Source organism: Lampetra fluviatilis, chromosome 32 (genome assembly GCF_964198595.1).
Source record: "Lampetra fluviatilis chromosome 32, kcLamFluv1.1, whole genome shotgun sequence".
Taxonomy (NCBI): domain Eukaryota; kingdom Metazoa; phylum Chordata; class Hyperoartia; order Petromyzontiformes; family Petromyzontidae; genus Lampetra; species Lampetra fluviatilis.
In genome coordinates this window covers 10,826,172-10,844,702 of record NC_136306.1, presented here as the reverse complement: position 1 = coordinate 10,844,702, position 18,531 = coordinate 10,826,172, and the positions used below count along the sequence as shown (strand labels likewise).

At 48.0% G+C, this 18,531-nt stretch overlaps 1 protein-coding gene across 2 annotated transcripts in view; it reads right to left on the bottom strand.

The window, feature by feature from the left end:
* The window catches only part of LOC144943754 (disintegrin and metalloproteinase domain-containing protein 9-like), a 40,878-nt gene that overhangs the window by 10,537 nt on the left and 11,810 nt on the right, over nucleotides 1-18,531 (bottom strand). For both annotated transcript variants that reach the window (XM_078871551.1, XM_078871552.1), the window contains exons 5-18: nucleotides 17,338-17,414; nucleotides 15,495-15,729; nucleotides 14,827-14,892; nucleotides 12,411-12,485; nucleotides 10,863-11,038; nucleotides 9,306-9,384; nucleotides 7,178-7,311; nucleotides 6,201-6,381; nucleotides 5,248-5,337; nucleotides 3,988-4,183; nucleotides 3,345-3,453; nucleotides 2,331-2,502; nucleotides 807-887; nucleotides 293-398 (exon numbers count right to left, since the gene is read on the bottom strand). In XM_078871551.1, the coding sequence (XP_078727677.1) occupies nucleotides 293-398; nucleotides 807-887; nucleotides 2,331-2,502; nucleotides 3,345-3,453; nucleotides 3,988-4,183; nucleotides 5,248-5,337; nucleotides 6,201-6,381; nucleotides 7,178-7,311; nucleotides 9,306-9,384; nucleotides 10,863-11,038; nucleotides 12,411-12,485; nucleotides 14,827-14,892; nucleotides 15,495-15,729; nucleotides 17,338-17,414 (1,777 nt within the window). The remainder of the gene's footprint in view (nucleotides 1-292; nucleotides 399-806; nucleotides 888-2,330; nucleotides 2,503-3,344; nucleotides 3,454-3,987; nucleotides 4,184-5,247; nucleotides 5,338-6,200; nucleotides 6,382-7,177; nucleotides 7,312-9,305; nucleotides 9,385-10,862; nucleotides 11,039-12,410; nucleotides 12,486-14,826; nucleotides 14,893-15,494; nucleotides 15,730-17,337; nucleotides 17,415-18,531) is intronic.

Genomic DNA, 18,531 nt, shown 5'->3' with positions numbered 1-18,531 from the left:
CAAATAATAATAATAATGGTATCGCAAATTGAATCATTGAATTGCGAAGGATGTACATCATTACATCCCTTGTGCATGGCGTGTGTGTACGTGCGTGTGTGCGTGCGTGTGTGCGTGTGTGCGTGTGTGTGTGCGTGTGTGCATGCGTGCATGCGTGTGTGCGTGTGTGTACGTGCGTGCGTGCATGCGTGTGTGTGTGCATGCGTGTGTGTGTGCGTGCGTGTGTGTGTGCGTGTGTGCATGCGTGCATGCGTGTGTGCGTGCGTGCGTATACGCACACGGCCATGCGTACCTTTGCAAGTGGGCCCGCTGTCTAAGGAGCCCCCACAGCCTTTAGAAGAACAGTCCGGGGGGGCCCAATCCATGGAGCAGTGGCAATGCTTGTGGTTGTTGCAAACCTGGCATGGAATTGACCAACGGGTATATCCCAACGACAGCAGTGAATTCCACAAAGGCGATCCAAATACTATAATTGCGATACATTGCAGTTATGTGACAGCACCTCCATCTTAGTGCGGCTGGCTACGTACGGTGCGAAAGAAGTTCAACGGACATACAATGTATCAGTTTAACACGTAGGCTTTGTATCGCAGAAAGAGTGGGGGTGTTTATTTTTGCACGGAGAGACAGCTAAGTAAGTGGCTTTTGAAAAAATATAATGATGATTATTAATTTATCCATAAATGCCACACTGGGTACAAGCACTCTTTTTCATGAGGATTCCTGCTCTATAGAGGTTTTTATTTTAAAGCGGTGCGCCCGGAGAGAACGCACCACGTGCGAGGAAGGACAAAAACCACACTCACCCCACGGCCGTTGCACTTCGTGGTGGTGTTGCAGTCGTAACCGAGAATCGTGTCACTTTGGCACTTTTGATCGTAGCACACCTGTGCAGACACAGAAGGCAAGTTAAACTCGCCAAACATCGCGAAACCTGTCGATGACTCGAAAATCGGCACACTATCCCAAAGGACCTTCCCCTAAAAAGACTTTTGCATTCATCGCCAAGTACATTAACTATTACACGGACATTACCGTAGTCTACGGATTATAAGATGCTCTGGATGAAAAATTTAGATTTAAAGCTTTCGTGACTGCAGAGATTCATATTCTTGGTTCTTTCGGTAAAGTCACGTACCGAAAGAACCAAGAATATGCTCTGGATGGTTAGATGCACCCCAAACATGTGCCCGGAGTCAATACAATTTTACAAATCTGGTCGCACAACACTTTTCACGTGATAAGATGTACACCCCAAACATATTCTTTCAAATACACAGAGAGAAGTGTTGTCCTATAATCCGGAAATTGTGGTATCTTAATCTACACAGTTAATTCTACTGGATGTTGATATGGCAGATCACCTGACTCACAATCTGAAGCTTACAGCTTCAAATCCTGGTTAGAAATCACTCGGCACATCATTCCTTCCTTCGGGGGTCGATAAAATAAGTACAACCTTGTAGGAAAGCACAACAATGACCATCCTTGAGAGAAACCAATCCCCAACATAGGAATGTGGATTTTCCACCAATGACCCAGGACCATCAACAGAAATGAGCACCTATCAATAGTCAATTGAACATGAAGACACTTGGGGTTTTTTAACTTGTGTATATCAGAAGCATGGACGAGGAACACAGGCATTAGGGAAAGTACGCAGGCTAGAGACATCATATGGACTCATCTTCTTGGTTCTTTCGGTAAAGTCATGTAGAAGGTAAATAATAAAATAATAAAAATAAAACATAATAAAATGCAATTCTCACGACGTTTCGGCCACAACGCAAGCAGCCGCCCCTTCTACGTGACTTTACTGAAAGAACCAAGAAGATGAATCCCTGCAGTCATGAAAGCTTTAAATCGAAATTTAGGGGCATATCATTAGATATGGCCCAGGGATCGGAAACCTGTGGGCTCCTGAGCCGCGTACGGCTCTTTAAGGACCGCTTCGTGATGTTATTTATTCAAGGACCACAGTCTTGCATTCACCACACAGTGCATTGCGGCTCTTGAAAGATTGAGGAGTTTTTTTTACCGAATTCGAAAAAAATGGCTGTTCTTGTTCTTTGGAATGCCGACCCCTAATATGGCCGGTTGGTTAATATTAACGATGGAATGGCAGCGGAAAACTGAGAACACGTCGGGCAGGATGTCTACTACGGAGATGGAGTGATGAACTCGGCTCGCGTGCAGGAGAGCTAAAGGATTTTTGCATCGTGACTTCATCTGAGAAGGCGACGACTTTGGGAGGCATTCATCTACCAGTGGATAGATGATGATGATGATGATTATAATTATGAATGTGGTTGAAGGAGGCAGCATCTCACCAGGCCAGAGCCACAGCTGGTTCCTGGCTGCACAAGGCCCGGGTCTGGAACGTCGGGCCCATAGTTGTAATCCACAGCACGGCAGCCCTCGTAGCTCACGTAGTTGGGAATGTGTCCGATGAGCGGCTCGTTGGGAGTGTTGGTGCAGATCAGCTTCCCGCACTTGACGTTCCTGCAGGGCCAAAAGTGTTTCACGGTGGTGAGATGTTAACTACCTCGCCTGGTATACAGGAGGTCGTGGGTTCAATCCCGACTCTGATGCCTGCTGTATATTTGGAGTTCGCATGTCTCTCTCTCTCCCTGTGGTCATGTGGATTTTTCTCCGGGTCCTCTGGTTTTTCCCTCCAGATTTAGAATCAACATGCGTTTAGTGTAATTTGGCTGCTATAAATTTCCACGTGAATGTACAAAAACCGTAGATGAGGTGGTGGGCAGGAGGGCTCAGCCCCCTACGTTTTTCTTTATGGGAGAAGGGGATCGTGTAAAGCGTATCATGTGCACGGGGCACTTAACGATGCATCGATTCATTGATTGAAATTAATTCTTGTAAAATCCCTTCCCCCCCCACTCCTCTTCCTCCGCCTGCTCGGATGAGTCCAGGTGTGCTCCATACCATCGATGCCCCTGGAACTACCGCCCAGAACGTCAGAATGTTGATCAATATCCGTCAATGTATGATGCGAGGGAGGATGTGGAATAAAAAAAATATATTTTTCATCAATTCTTCTGTTCATGATCCAAGCCCTAAACCACGAATGTGTGACTCAAAAGTGTATGCTGTCACATTTATGCTAGAGGCGCAAAAAAACTATAGAACAAGAAACGATAGAAATATGAAGGTAAAAGTGAGAATCTTGAATTGAATCACAACTCTCCAATCGTGACAATTTGTTGAATCGCTGGGAGAGGGAGAATTGTTGAAATGCCATACTGGATACGATGCTGAGAATGTCGCTACTGTATTACTGAACGATCCACGGTCGCTGATCATTGCACGAGCACTCGCTCACTCACCGTGACTGACAGGACACAGGGGTTCCAGCGGCGTTCATTCCACAGTTCCCAAACTCATTCCCCTTCATGTTGACAATTGTGAAGCAGTGATCGGATGCAGGGACAGCTCCTGTAAAGACCAAGCGAGGACAATGACCGTGGTCAACTTAACTCCAGCCACTTCACTTTCAACACTCGACGAAGCACGCTGAAGAAGGTGAGCACATTTACAAAGCCCGTTCTCAATCGACTGCTATAAAAAAAAATATCTAAAAAATGTTATTTTACCAGGTAAGGCTCACCAAGCTATATAGCTCTTTTTCAGAAGCAACCTGGCTACAAATGATAGCTCAACGAAGTGGCTCATTACGTGGAAATTTATAGCAGCCAAATACTCTAAACGCATATTTCAAGTGTAGCGAAGGCTCAGGGTGTGGTTAGGCACGTACTGTGGTTAGGCTCAAAGTATGTTACAACTGTAGCTAGGGCTGTGGTAAGGCTCATGCAGTGGTTAGGCTCTGGCTGTGGCTATGGCTGCAGTTAGTCTCAGGGTACGTTAGGTCTGTGGTTAGGCTCAGAGTGTGTTTGGGCTGTGGTTATGACCGAGGTTAGACTCAGGCTGCAGTTGGCTCGGGAGAGGACATGGAGGCTATGCGCTACCCACCGGGGCCCCAGATGCCCACGCACTGCGACGTGTACGTCTGGCAGACGCCGTTATAGCAGTAGGCGGCGGCGTTCTGGCAGGGGTGGCCGTTCTGCAGGAACGAGTCGTCCGGGCAGGAGGGGGCCGAGCCGGAGCAGAACTCAGGCAGGTCGCACACGCCCTGGGCCGCTCGGCAAACCTCGCCTTGGCCCACAAACTGCCAGCACCAAACACAAAGGTTAGGATCTCCTCTGAAGCAGTGTCCTTCATCGCAAGGCCCGCGGGCCACTGGCGGCCCCTGGTGGCCTTTAGTGCGGCCCCCGACAATACACAACACGTGAAAACACCAACCATCATCATCGTGCTGCTGCCAAACCCAACAATGGTTCCAAATGTGTAGCGGCCCTCACACTGATGATGTCTTATTGGCGAAAGTGCCCCCCACCCCGCTGAAAATGAGCGGATGCTGCATCTGGGCTGGACCCACAGAGCGACCAATGTAGAAAGAAAAAGGTTGCACGAGGAAGAAGACTTGATACGGGCAAATTTCTGATGGGCTCAACCAGGACACACAGTTGACTGGCAGCCCCTCACTCTCTTCAGCCCCGCCTGCTTTTTTATGGAGCCTCACCCACTTGGTAACTAGCCCTGCCCACCGCACAATGGGAGTGTCTCTCCTGTCACAATTTCTCATGTTGGCCCCACCTGCTGCTCACAGTTCTAGCCTACTCCGCTGCCAGCCCCCCGGGGCTCTTTTCCCAAATCATGACAAAGATCTTTTTAAGTATGAGCCAACACCCCGATTATCACAAATGCTTTGGGCCAACTAAAACAGGATTTTTAAAATCCAGAACTAATAAAAACACATAAATATTTTTTTATTACAAAGCTACAAAATGTTACGCTAAAATGACCAAGTTACGTGGCGTTGTCATGGGTGACTGGGCAGAGACCAAAAGCTTGCTACACTTGAGAGCCTGGTTGATTCACAGTCGGCTAGCACCTCAAAGGTTCAACTTCATCTATTTAGCAAAGAACAGTGCAATGCGTGCGATGCATAGGAAGGCGTAACCACTTGTCCGTTAAGTAAGGGAGAAGTTTGCCAACGTTTGTACTTTGGACCATGAACTTCGTAACGACTTTCCCGCAGATAAAATAAAAGCAAAACAATAAATCGTTGAGTGAGAGCAACGGTAACGAGGCTATATGGATGTGCGCACGAGGGCTCTGCTGCAGGCAGAGCAAGAGGGGGAGAGGGAGAGTGAGGGGGTGACCTCTGACCTGGCAGTCCTTGCAGCAGGAGCCGTAGGCACAGCGCGCTCCTGATCGCAGCCGGCAGGTGCGGGCGTCGCAGCACTTGTTGTCGCACTCCTGCAACACAAAGACAAAGGTCACCCATGTAGCCTTCAGCAAAGCCCGAGAAGAGTTGTTATAGTCTGCAACGATTAAAGCCAACATGGAGAATGAGGGGGTGGGGTGTGGATAGCACCACATCCGGCCACATTCACCTCTCTCAGTGATGATGTTATGTATGTACGTGTGTTGAACTTCTCTCGCGCCGTACGTAGCCAACCGTGCTAATCGGAGGTGCCGGGGAAGAACAACAAACTAAACACAAAAATCAGTTTTAAAGAAAAGAGTTTTCAATCTATACACACCACACCAACGACTGCGTCACACACCGCAACGGTTACTCATTTAGTACCCAGATTACTTGCCTCAACTCGGAAGAACCGGTGTAATTAACTAATTAATTAATTAATTACTTTATTGTGGCACAGCCAAGGCAACTCTTATGACGGTTGCTTCTTCTTTGGTATGGCCGATGTAGATGCAGCGCAACAACTACAATTTTCGCATTCAGGTGGTCAAGCCAGATAACCACGTCAGAGCAGCGGAGTGTACTGCGGTGATGTCATTCGTATTTTTGGATCGGGCATTGCGTCGTGATACGTTGTACCGTCTCTGCTTGGGATGACCACAGTCGCACACAACTGGAGAGTTTTTAATTTTTCATTTGTGCATCAGATTATCCGCATCTAGTGCCCTGGTTTGTGCAGTGGATGCGATTTAGGGTGGACCATGAGCTCCGTGGAAGATCAAACCCAGGGCTCTTCTGCATTGGGGTCTTTCACAACCGAGGCATTTGCTTGCGAGTTCTTTTCGAACTCCATTCAGCTCTCAAGCGAACGAGCGAGCGCCCGAGAGGCCGGGGCGGCCGTCTGTTCTCAGACCTCGGGGGAGCCGCAGTCGCACTCCTCGCCGGCGTCCAGCATCTTGTCCCCGCATACGGGCGGGCGGAATGCCCCGTCCGCCTTGGGCACGTTCAGCAGGCACTTGCCGCCCTTCCTCTGCACGACCAGGTCCTCGAAGTCGTCCGTGCTGCAGCTGCTGAAGTTGGTCGGCACCGGGGACCTGGGCACGCGGGAAATGCGGCGGCGATGGTGGATAAGAGGAAGGGCTGCTGCTCTCAACGACAAAGATCGCCCCCTCCGCCTCCACCGTGTAGCCTTAACAGAATGCTGGGGCATGAACCTTTGCAACAAGCGTAAGATGCACAACTGCTTGAAAAATAGAGCAACACATTGATCAGTGGGTGCATGTACGGTACATTCCAAGTGTCATAAGCCTATACAGTGTGTGTATATATGCTTGCAAGGTACCGTTGTGCTTTCCGATTGTGATGCTGCACTGTGTATATATTTTTCACAATAATGTCAGGAGGTTATTTAGCCAAGTGCCCAATGACCAATATGCCACTTTTATAAGAGAGACATGCATATTACTCAATACACGTATACAGATAGTGCACGAAGCCATAAATACAGACAAAAGGACAGGCAGGCAGGCAAGCAGGTGGATGGTTGGACAGACAGATAGGCAAATAGATCAGCAGAGAGATGGATGAACAAATCGACAATTGGACCACCAGATGGACGTAAAAATAGAAATTGAAAAGTAGACACACGGACAAAGAAACCGCCATGAACATGTACGAGAGACCAATGGATAGCCAGAGTGATACACAAACAGGCAGAGACAAAGAAACATCCATGTAAACAGGCACAGAAAGACAAACATGGCAGACAGACAGACACACACGCACAAAGATGCGGACACGCAGACAGAGATAACCAGGCACACACACAGACGCACAAACACCGAACACTACGGTGGCACCCGACTTCTGTTGTGAGTGCAGGAAACCCACGGGAGCGATCCCACCATGATGCAGGAGGACTTGGGGCAGCTGCAGGTGCGCCCGTTGTCGTGGCCCATGCCCAGGTTGTGCCCCAGCTCGTGTGCGATCACCGAGGCCATCACCACGATGCTGCGGGATCCCAGCTGGGGACAAGCAAAGGGACGGCATGTGTCACTGTGTCACTCGTGTGTCCACCCGTACTTTCGAACTGCTTTTGTGCTCAGTTTGTTGTCCTTCCCCCGCCCCTCCGATGAGCCCGGTTGGCTACGTGCGGTGCGAAAGAAGTTCAACATACATGCACACATCCTGGCCAGTTCACCAAATAGTGCAATGATTACCTTAGTTGTGTGTAATATTTTCTCTCACTTGCTTTGACTGCGAATGTTTTACAAGTATTTTGACCGAGCCAGATTATGTTGCAGGAATTCTGACTTCCTGGAATTCATTATGCCTTCCCTTATTTTTCTGAAGATGCTTGAAGTAGTTTCAAGAACAATGTTGCATCTAATTTATGCTATATTTGGCTGTGAGAATTGTTCTGCAATGTAAAGAATAATAACGATTGGTGCGTTAAACATTTGTATACCCCAGAAAATGTCATGTTTGGCTATGTCAGGTGGTGGAAGGTATTTGGCCAAATGATTATATGGCCAAACCCCAAAGTTCAATATTAGTGGCTGAGAAAACCTATGCGTCAGGACATTTTATTTAAAATTTAAATATATTTGTGCAGTCACTTGATTCCTCCTGTAATGCGATTGTTCTGCTTTCGATTTTGTTTTATTTTCCTCACTGTTTTATTTTTATTCCTTTTTTTAACTCGGGGACCCAGGTCAACACTTACCAATAAGACTCATTCTGGTCTCTTGAGTTCTTACCTGGACACACAATATATAAACTAGACTAACTTTAACCTGCTTCCTCCAGCCTCTGCCAATTGCTTCTCAAACCCAAGATAAAATCACACGAATCCCCTACGATACATGGAGCAATGTGATGGGTCTCTTTCCCATTGGTGGCTCCATACCACCCTCGTCATCATTACCAGTCATGATAAATCCACTGTTGGATAAAGACTTCCTAAAACTGTCCATATCACTATATCCACAAAATTAACATTATAGGGCAGTCTTGCAATGTGATTTAAAAATATTGCCTCTTTAAACATTTTCTATAAATAATAAGACGTTAATTTCTAGTCAAGGCTCCCAGCTCGTGTGCAGGCCCGGCATGGATTGTTGCATCACGTCATCATGAGTGGTGGCGACGGCTTACGGCAGCCTCCTTCATCCAGCAATGGATTGATCATGGCTTAAGATGAAGACGATGAAGAATTGTACTTTGGATATAGTTCATGAGATGTCATGTGTCAGTATCCTCTTGCTCAAATGAGTGCAGGGCGGTGCTCATTTCTGTTGGAAGTTCCTAGCCAGTGGTGACAATTCTGCATTACTCTGACAGGAACCAGTACCTGCATATGACACCATGAACGCCTTCACACTATAGTTGGAGCTCATTCACTCCACAGGAAGGAAGGAAGGGGCCGAGTCAACCCCAGCTAGGGTTTGAACTCACCACCTCCTTGCTTGCAAGCCATGCTGCTCTCACCACAGGCTCCAGGCCACTAGGCATTTAAAACTGGCTCCTCCGTCAAATAATGTAATCAATTATTTACCGTGCAGCCTGTGCTCTAGTCTAGCAGGTGTGTGTGTGCTTTAGTTGACACCGTTTAGCTGTAGTCTCAAGAGCTGGGTGCAGCTGCGTTCAGTCCAGTAACTGGTTCATTGTTAGATACAAGGCCGGCCTTTTGTGCACGTGCGTGTGTGTGTGGGGAGCGTTAGTATAGCGGATAGCGCGCGGAGTGGCGAATGCGAGTTCGATTCCCGCTCACGGCCAACGCCAGTCACAATTATCTGAACAAGCCTTGGGCCTCCCCGAGGTCGACTCAGCCTAAAATGAGTACCTGGTGCAGTGTGTAAACATCACCACTGGGGAGACAAAGGCGGCCGGGCATGGTGTTGGCCACCTACCCCCTCGTGTGCCCAACCGGCCTTCATTAGGTGCTCGTGAACAGCACTTTCCCCAACAGTCTGTTCAGGCTATACAGGGAACCTTTGTCTTTGTGTGCAGTATTTACGCTGTTCACGCCCCCCGACGTGCTTCGGGAGCAGATGGTCCCCACGAAAGCCATGCCCAGGGCTCCCGAAAAGCCATTACTGTTGGGAATTGTATACGCACACAGACACACACACGTATGAATTTAATAGAGACATCGCGTATAAACACAACAACAACCACTGCTCGTTCACCAGTAAGTGGCGGTGATGTCACCATGGCACTTGTGCCAGGTGAGCTGTACTCTGTATAAATACGAAGATCCCCGTATGGCCTTCACAGACTGTTGGGGAGAGTGCTGTTAGCGAGCACCTATGAAGGCTGACACGGCACACGAGGGGGCGGGTGGCCAACACCACGCCTGGCCGCCTTTGTCTCCCCAGTGGCGATGTTTTTACACACCGCACCAGGTACTCATGTTGAGGCTGAGTCGACCCAAGAGAGGCCCAGGCCGTGAGCGGGAATTGAACTCGGGTCGCCGGGTTCGTAGCTCCACTACCACTCCCCATATATATACGTCCGCTCCGCATGTATAAATACACACACACACAAACATGCACCCTGTACAGACAGGCATAAATGCTTACATGTTCACACAACACTTACGATTAGCACGGTTGACTATGTATGGTGCGAAAGAAGTTCAACATACATACATACATAAAACACTCGAAGGGAGGACTTGCCGAACTGATAATGACGTTCGTGAGGATTCCACAATGAGGATGACGTTGAAGATATCACCACAAAGATAATGATGGTGACTCCACAATGATGATGCTGATAATGATGAGCATCACAAATTCTACGACGAGAACATCGACGACGAGAACATCGACGACGATACCTCACGATGACAACGACGGCGATACCCCACGATAACGACGACACCTCACGATGAAAACAATGACGATACCTCACAATAACAACGACGACGATACCCCACGATAACGACGACACCTCACGATGACAACAACGACAACACCTCACAATAACAACGACGACGATACCCCACGATAACGACGACACCTCACGATGACAACAACGACAACACCTCACAATAACAACAACGACGACACCCCACGATAACAATGATGCCGATACTTTAAGATAACAACGACGACGATACTTCACAATAACAATGATGCCGATACTTTACAATAACAACGACGACAATACTTCACAATAACAATGATGCCGATACATTAAGATAACAACGACGACGATACTTCACAATAACAATGATGCCGATACTTTACGATAACAACGACGACGATACTTCACAATAACAATGATGCCGATACTTTACGATAACAACGACGACAATACTTCACAATAACAATGATGCCGATACTTTACGATAACAACGACGACAATACTTCACAATAACAATGATGCCGATACTTTACGATAACAACGACGACAATACTTCACAATAACAATGATGCCGATACTTTAAGATAACAACGACGACGATACTTCACAATAACAATGATGCCGATACTTTAAGATAACAACGACGACGATACTTCACAATAACAACGATGCCGATACTTTAAGATAACAACGACGACGATACCTCATGAGGTGTGCCACGTCGTGGCGCGGCAGGGTGCGCAGATTCGACTCTCTCCACTTGACAAACTTCCCGAGGACGGCGCCGGCCGCTTTGGTGGCCATGATGAGGTTCTCCTCGTCCATTGTGAGAACGTTCACGGCCACGAGCACCACGCGCACGTTGATCGACTTGTAGAACTGCACACACCGCCGCCGCCACCAGCCAGCCAACACAGCAACACCAGCATCACCACGACGACCGTGGACCCATCAACGTCACTTCAAATAATTCCAGCATTTTCAAACCGTTTACGCATGATTTTCACTTGGTTCTTTTTTTGGGGCTTTGCCTGAAGGCAGGTCCTTGGCTAACACCTTGTCCATCCGTCCCTCTGATCTAGTCACTCCTCTTCATTCACACAAACACCTCCTTCCTCCAGCTCCTTCAGTATGCCAATCCTTGGCCTTCCTCTCATTATTTTCCCTCCCGGTCTTCCTTCGAGGAGGTCCTTCATCAAACCGTGACCTCACAGGATGCGCCAATCCAGTTCTCCTTTCTCATTCTGATGACTTGCATGATCAACGTTCTTCTTTCGTTAATACCACCAAACATCCCTTTGATGGTCTTCTTTTCTTCTCTGAATAATTTTCACAAATTGTAAATATATTTCCTATAATTTGCACTTCAATCGTATTTTGTACTGTTTGTTGTTGTAACTTTCTGACCCCGTGCCCCTACTGGACATGTGTGAAAAAGAGCTTCATAGCTCATCGTATTTCTCCAGGATAACTAAAGATTTCTATCCTGAAATAATCCAAAATCAATCGGTTTTAATTAACGTATCGACGCATTGCTGCGTAACATCGTGAGATGTCTAATTCTCTCACAATAAAACGTCCATCTCACCAGTGAATCATTCTATCCCCCTCCTGTAACGCACCCGTAACGCACCTGGCTTCGACGAGCTAAGGCCGTGTATCGTCACCACAAGTGCTCCAAGTGAAGCGTGGCTACCATTGATTTTTTTTTGCACAAATGTAAGTCGACGCTCAATAACAAAAGCTCTGGAAGGGCAAGTCGGCTCCCGCAGATTACTTTCAGACAATTCTATTCTTGCGTCGTCTAGAAATATGTTCAGAAGCTGAATGCCAATGTCCAGGAATGCTAGGCACGAGAAGGCTTCAGGAGAGAGAGAGAGTTCGTGTAGTTTTGCTGCTCCTCCGCTGAAGGAACGCAGACTGCACTGCGTTTACTATATGGTCCGTAATTAAGGTCGCATCGATCAATCTTCATTTTACGTGCCAATTTTGTCCTCGATAAAGGAGGCATCAGTACACATTTCAGCAGTGGCGATTGGTGCGAGCCCACTAGGGGCCCTAACCGTTAATTATATTGGGTGCATCACCTGACCGCAACCATTACATAATGAACGGGCTACATCATTCCATAATGCCCAGTCGTGTGAAATAATAAAGCGAATCACCATGCAAATTACGTGAATATTATTACACCTTTAAATGTTTTTGTTGTCACAAGGATCTGCACGGCCTCAATGTGCTGTCGACTCACCGAGTCCATGATGTTGGTCAATTCTGCCATGTCGTGCACCATCGCCGTCTTGTTTCCCTTGTACCGGTTTGTGAACTGCGCCACAGCACACAAACATCTTAAGGTTAACGAAATACACAATCGACAGCTCTGTGTCAACCCACTGCTGTATGAAGGCCTCCCCAAGCAGCAGCAGTCACAGGGGTTGTTCGACCATAGTTGACCGTGCTGGCCGGTGCAGGCACACTAATTGGGGGGGGAAGGGGAAGAAAGAAGGCACGGTAGCGGTTTGGAAATCGCTCACCACTGGTGCCAGTCGTGACCAGAAACCACACCCAGGTTACTCGGTTCCGAGTGTAATGTGCTAAGCACCATCACGGTTTCCCCCTCCCCCACCAATGTGAGATTATTAAGAGTGATTTAGTGATCTTTAAACGAAGGGCAGTAAAAACCACCAACTCTTTAATTGATAGGGGATTGAAGGGTCCGGTTTTTCGAGTTTGCCAGGACCAGGTGTGGCTCGTGGCAGATGACATATTGTATGCCTTTCTCACGTAGATCGGATTACCCGTGGGGTATGCAACAACTACCCTGCTGGCAGAGCCAGCACGAGTGGGTTTTTTTTCATAAAGGTACTGGAGATTGTGATCTCCCTTGAACAGGCGCAAAGCGCATTTTGTCTGCCGATAAGATCATTCGGCACCAATCCGTCAAGCAGCTGAGAGGATAATCAGAAACAATTTCCAGCGCTGGGGTGACGGTCCGACATCACCAGGAATAACCACATTTGGTCGTAACTATACAAGTGGCTGCTCCATTCCACCCAAGCGGCTGTTTACCCAGTACACGTTTAGAGGGACTACTCTGTGTACCATATATATGTCGATTCGCTTTATAAAAGTCTCATCGATGTATAACGAGTGCATGGCGGCCTGTGTATGTGGAGAGAACGGCACACATCAAAGGGGGGCAAACACTCAAAATTTCTGCACAAATAAAGAAAATCCACAGACAGACCCGACTCATCGGATCTACATGTGGACAGAGCTCACTGCTGTCCTGCCATCTCCTGGGCACCTTGCAGCTCCACGTTTATAACACCTGGTATTCCCGGGAAATACACGGAGAAAATGGAACAATCGCTGAAACTTTCCCAAAGTAGCGAGGAGAGATAAGTAACCCGAATGACACTGAGAGAGAGGAAGAGACGCACTGTGAGGAACACACACACACACAACTCAGATGCATTGATAAGTAGCCTTGGGGTAGGAGACATCACTCGAAGGTTTCCTAGCCAACGAACAAGAGAGTGTGACAGAACGACGCTTAAAAGGAGGGAGCGTATCCAAGAAGAAAGCCACTGCGGAGATGCAGCAATGAGATCATCTCACATGCACAAGTGAGATGGATTGTGACGTCGTAGAACTGTAAGAAATGGCGATGGCACGGGGAGACCTTCATCCAGCAGTGGATAGAGAATACCAATCTGACGGTTAACAGAGTTCGGGTTCTCACGTTTCATGAACAGCAATGAAAGGGGCTTTCAAAAGCTAACTGCCCAATCTACATATGAATGCGGCCGCTATTGGGAGACTTAAAGAGCTCAGCAGTGGCTTTGAGGATAATAATTTAACAAGTACTGTGTTAAGGGAAGGTGCAATGCAAACCGCCATCGGTTTTAAGCGGCCACCAACTTGGCATTACCCGCCCCCCTCTTTGTTCACACTCCAAATTTAGACTCCCGGTGTGTGAAAGAAACAAACGGCTTGTTGGGAGACGATGCTGTGTGTGTGTGTGTGCAGGTTGACGTTAAACGTCTGAAGATGCACAATTACATTCACCGCATAAAACAGGTTTAAATGCCCCATGCCCCGCACGATAGTGGATAACACACGTCCACAAAGGAAGTTAACATCTGCAAGTATAATAATTTTGTCAATCAGCTGATGGATGAAGGCCTCCCCTTGCAATGCGGATCGTGGGCGTTGCTTGACCATAATTCACCACGCTCGTCAGTGCGGGTTGGCGAAGGCAGAGGCGGGGACATAGAAAGTACAATGCAACAATACATTTTGCTGCTCTGCAATGAATGGGTAATATTCCGAAAATCCAGATGGGAATCGTTACATACACTCATAAGGTGCAACCGAGCGGGGAAAATCAGTCGATTAAGCCGACTAACCAAAAACTGTAATCTCTCATCCTGAAGGCAGTAATCCCCCTCCTCCCTGCAAGCCAGACCCAGTGTGACGTGGCCGACAATGCCGATGACATCACCAAGCCCAGAACAGCACCTCCCGTCATGTTATCTAATTAGTCGAGTGATCGAGACGACGTCGACGACGGCTAGAGTCATCTACCGACCGCGCCTGCCGCAACGTTGTTGTGACGATGGTGTGGCCGCCCCCCCCGGGGCGCGTGTGCCGGCGAGACTCACCAGGGTGTTGTCCACCACGAGCAGCAGCTCCACGTAGCGCGTTCCCGGCAGCACGGCGCGGCGCACCTGCGGTGGGAGGGGAACCCGCCATTCGTCTGTTAGCCTCAAACCGGCTCAGATACCGATTGGTTCACGCGCGCGTCTGCACGAGCCGGTACGAGCCGGACTTATGGGTGGGAGGGTGAAGCTATTTTGAAACTGCAATGCTTGATTAACAAAACTGCGTTGCCTCGTTACATTTCGCCCTTCACCCACACGTCCAAACTTTCGGTCACATATTCCTTTAACCTAAGTTAAAGGTCATCATCGAAGACCACAGGCTCCTGGTTTTCTTCCAATCGGCGGTGTGATGCAGTACTTTATCCTGTACAGCTATATGTCCTCAAGTGCTGTGACGGACTGTCTGACTCACAGATGGACATCACGTTTCTTATAACGCCTTGCATTTGTACACAAAGCCCCCTTTGTCAATCCAAGTCAAATAAAAATGTGACTTTTTCTTACAAACGTGTGGCGCCATTCTGGCACGAATCAGACACTCGAAGCGCCATCGCCACGTTAACACTGCCGGACGAGGGCCTCCCCCGACACAGCGATGTCACCGAGCCCATAACTTGGGGGATGGCCGTGCCGGCGGAGCGGAGTGGGCATCTGGTGCCGCCACGAACCCGGATGTGGAGCTGCTGCTGCTGCTGGCCCCCGAGCGGCTCCAGGGCCGGATCGTGGTGCAGCGTGGGCTCCAACGGGTGGACGACGCCGCAAGCGGAGGAGGAGGAGTTTGAGGCGGGGAAGGCGTCGCTCAGACGGAAGACGCGGTGGAGGCTCCCCACCCTCTCCCTCGCCACGCCAGTCCCCCCCCACGGCTCCACCCCGTAGCTCACGTCCCCCACGCTGAAGTGGCCCCTGCACGCAGAGGGAGCGGTTGGCCATAGGTGAACAGAAGCGCAGTGTGTGTGTGTGCGTACGTTTGTATGTTTAACTTCTTTCGCACCGTACGTAGCCAACCATGCTAATCAGAGGTGCGGGGGAAGGACAACAAATTAAACACAAAAAGCAGTTCAAAATAAATTCTTTTCAATCTAGGCTTCAGGCTCCAGTGGCTTCCTAATATCGGAAGAGCATTCCAGACGGCCGCATCGTTACAACACGACACAATGTGGCATCAACATCAGCCACGTTCGATCCATTCTGATCACAGGCCTCCCCAAGCCATCGCCATCTCTCATGATCTTAAAATGTGCTATTTCTCGTAGCACCTGAACTCAAAGCTAGTTTCATTGCTCCGTCTCCTCCGTGAACAGCCTCATTCCATTCCTTGCCTTCCATAATTATTCTTTCAAACAAGTGCCATAGTTATTTACATGATTTCCTGGGTAGACATGTCACGTGTTATTATTATTATTTACTCAATATATTCATATTTATATAAAAGTGCTTTTATTAATTTAATTGACCAAATATGCAAATACAATGTCACATCGGTCAGAATCCTGAAAACTACCACCTAATGCAGCCCACCTTTGACAATCATCGAATCCTAGAAAGTTCTCTGTGTGCTGAAAGAAGCGTGGCAGCTGCCCTGTGATGGCTTCAGCGCTGCCAAATCCACGCTTGAAAACAGCTCGCATGAGAGAATGCAATGCGCTGCCTTTTAACAGCCAACTTCGATTTTGCTTTCACGAAAAAAAGACCCCGTTGCCAGTTCCTGCCAGCAACAACAAAAAACTAAAGCCGACAGCGTAAACCATTTGACGTCGCTGTTTCTTTTTGTTTATTATTGAAAACAAGACAGCAACGAAAAACATTCGTGAAAAATACACTAACGCAGGGACGTTTGCGCTGTGGTGTAAATGGTCAGGGCACTGGGACTTGCTATCCAGGTCACTGGTTTGATGCGATCTCCCAAAACAACGGTGCAGGTTTCTTAATTCCGCTCCCACCACCTCTGTCCACTTCGGCAATAATAAATGGGTGCACCGCAGTTAGTAGTCCCGCCACCTCGGATGCTTCTAGCCGGTGTGGAAAAATAGGCCAAATACTCTCTAGAAGCTCGCTCTAAGTGGAGAGGCCCTTCCATCAGCAGTGGCATGAGCAAGTAATCTGGCCTATGAGAAAATCACCCTCAATACGGGTGATCCTGTCAGACTTTGGAAACTAAGCAAACTAAAATAAACGAGTTTTTATTTTACCAGGTAAGCCCCACTGAGCTTCATAGCTCTTTTTCAGAAGCGACCTGGCCACAAACGATAGCTCAACGAAGTGGCTTATCACGTGGACATTTATAGCAGCCAAATACTCTAAATGCACGTTGATTCTAAATGTGGAGGGGAAAACCCGGGGAGAGAGACACGCAAACTCCAAATATACATTGAACCCACGACCTCCTATATAATAAATTCGGTACTCTCAATGTATTCCCGTGTAGCCAAACACATACAACTGCAGGACCTTGGATAATAGGTGTATCATTAATAATATTACAAAGGTAATTAATGTCACACAAATCTTTACCTGAGCCCGTAGCAAGTGCTGACACTGGCAGTTGACCCCGATTCACCTTCAATATCACCATGGTAGTAGCAGTGAGCCTGTGGATAACACAAAAAGCGCTTAGACAGAACACATTATTATAAGACCACAAGAAAAGAAACAATTCTTTATTTACTGAGGAAAGCCTCAGTGAGCCTATTTATTTCATGTCATTGTGATGACAGATGCTTTCCATCTTCAATAAACTGCTTCTATTCCTCTCTTATAACAACCCCCATCTCTTTTCCCCGAGTCCATCATTCTCCTACTCCCTGACCCCGCCCCCCAGCTATGACCAGGCCTACCACTATAATTACCCCTATGAATACCCCTATCAATACCCCTATCACTACCCCGATCACTACACCAACCCCTATCATTACCCCTATCAATACCCCTATCACTACCCCTATCACTACCCCAACCCATATCACTACCCCTATCACTACCCCTATCACTACCCCAACCCAGATCACTACCCCAACCCAGACAACTACACCAACCCCTATCATTACCCCTATCAATACCCCTATCACTACCCCTATCACTACCCCAACCCATATCACTACCCCTATCACTACCCCTATCACTACCCCAACCCAGATCACTACCCCAACCCAGACAACTACACCAACCCCTATCACTATCACTACCCCAATCCATATCACTACCCCTATCACTACCCCAACCCATATCACTACCCCAAGCCAGACCACTACCCCAATCCCTATCAATACCCCTATCAATACCCCAACCCATATCACTACCCCAACCCAGATCACTATACCAACCCCCATCACTACCCCTATCACTATCACTACCCCAATCCCTATCAATACCCCTATCAATACCCCTATCACTATCCTTATCACTACCGCAACCCATATCACTACCCCTACCCATCACTACCTCAACCCCGCCTTAACCACTCCCACCTGTCCTCCTTACTGTCACCATGACTACGCCACAACTTGTTTTCACAACCCCACTCTATTTTAACCATTATTATATTGCGTACAATTGTTGTAAAGCGCATTGGTTTAAGGCGCTGCTAGAAAAAATGTCACGGCCTGCACCGTCTACTTCCCAGGATGGCTACTTCTGTCGGATGGCCCTGTTTTGAGAACTCAGGCAAATACATTTTTAATGATTGAAAAGTATATGGGAGTAAACGGG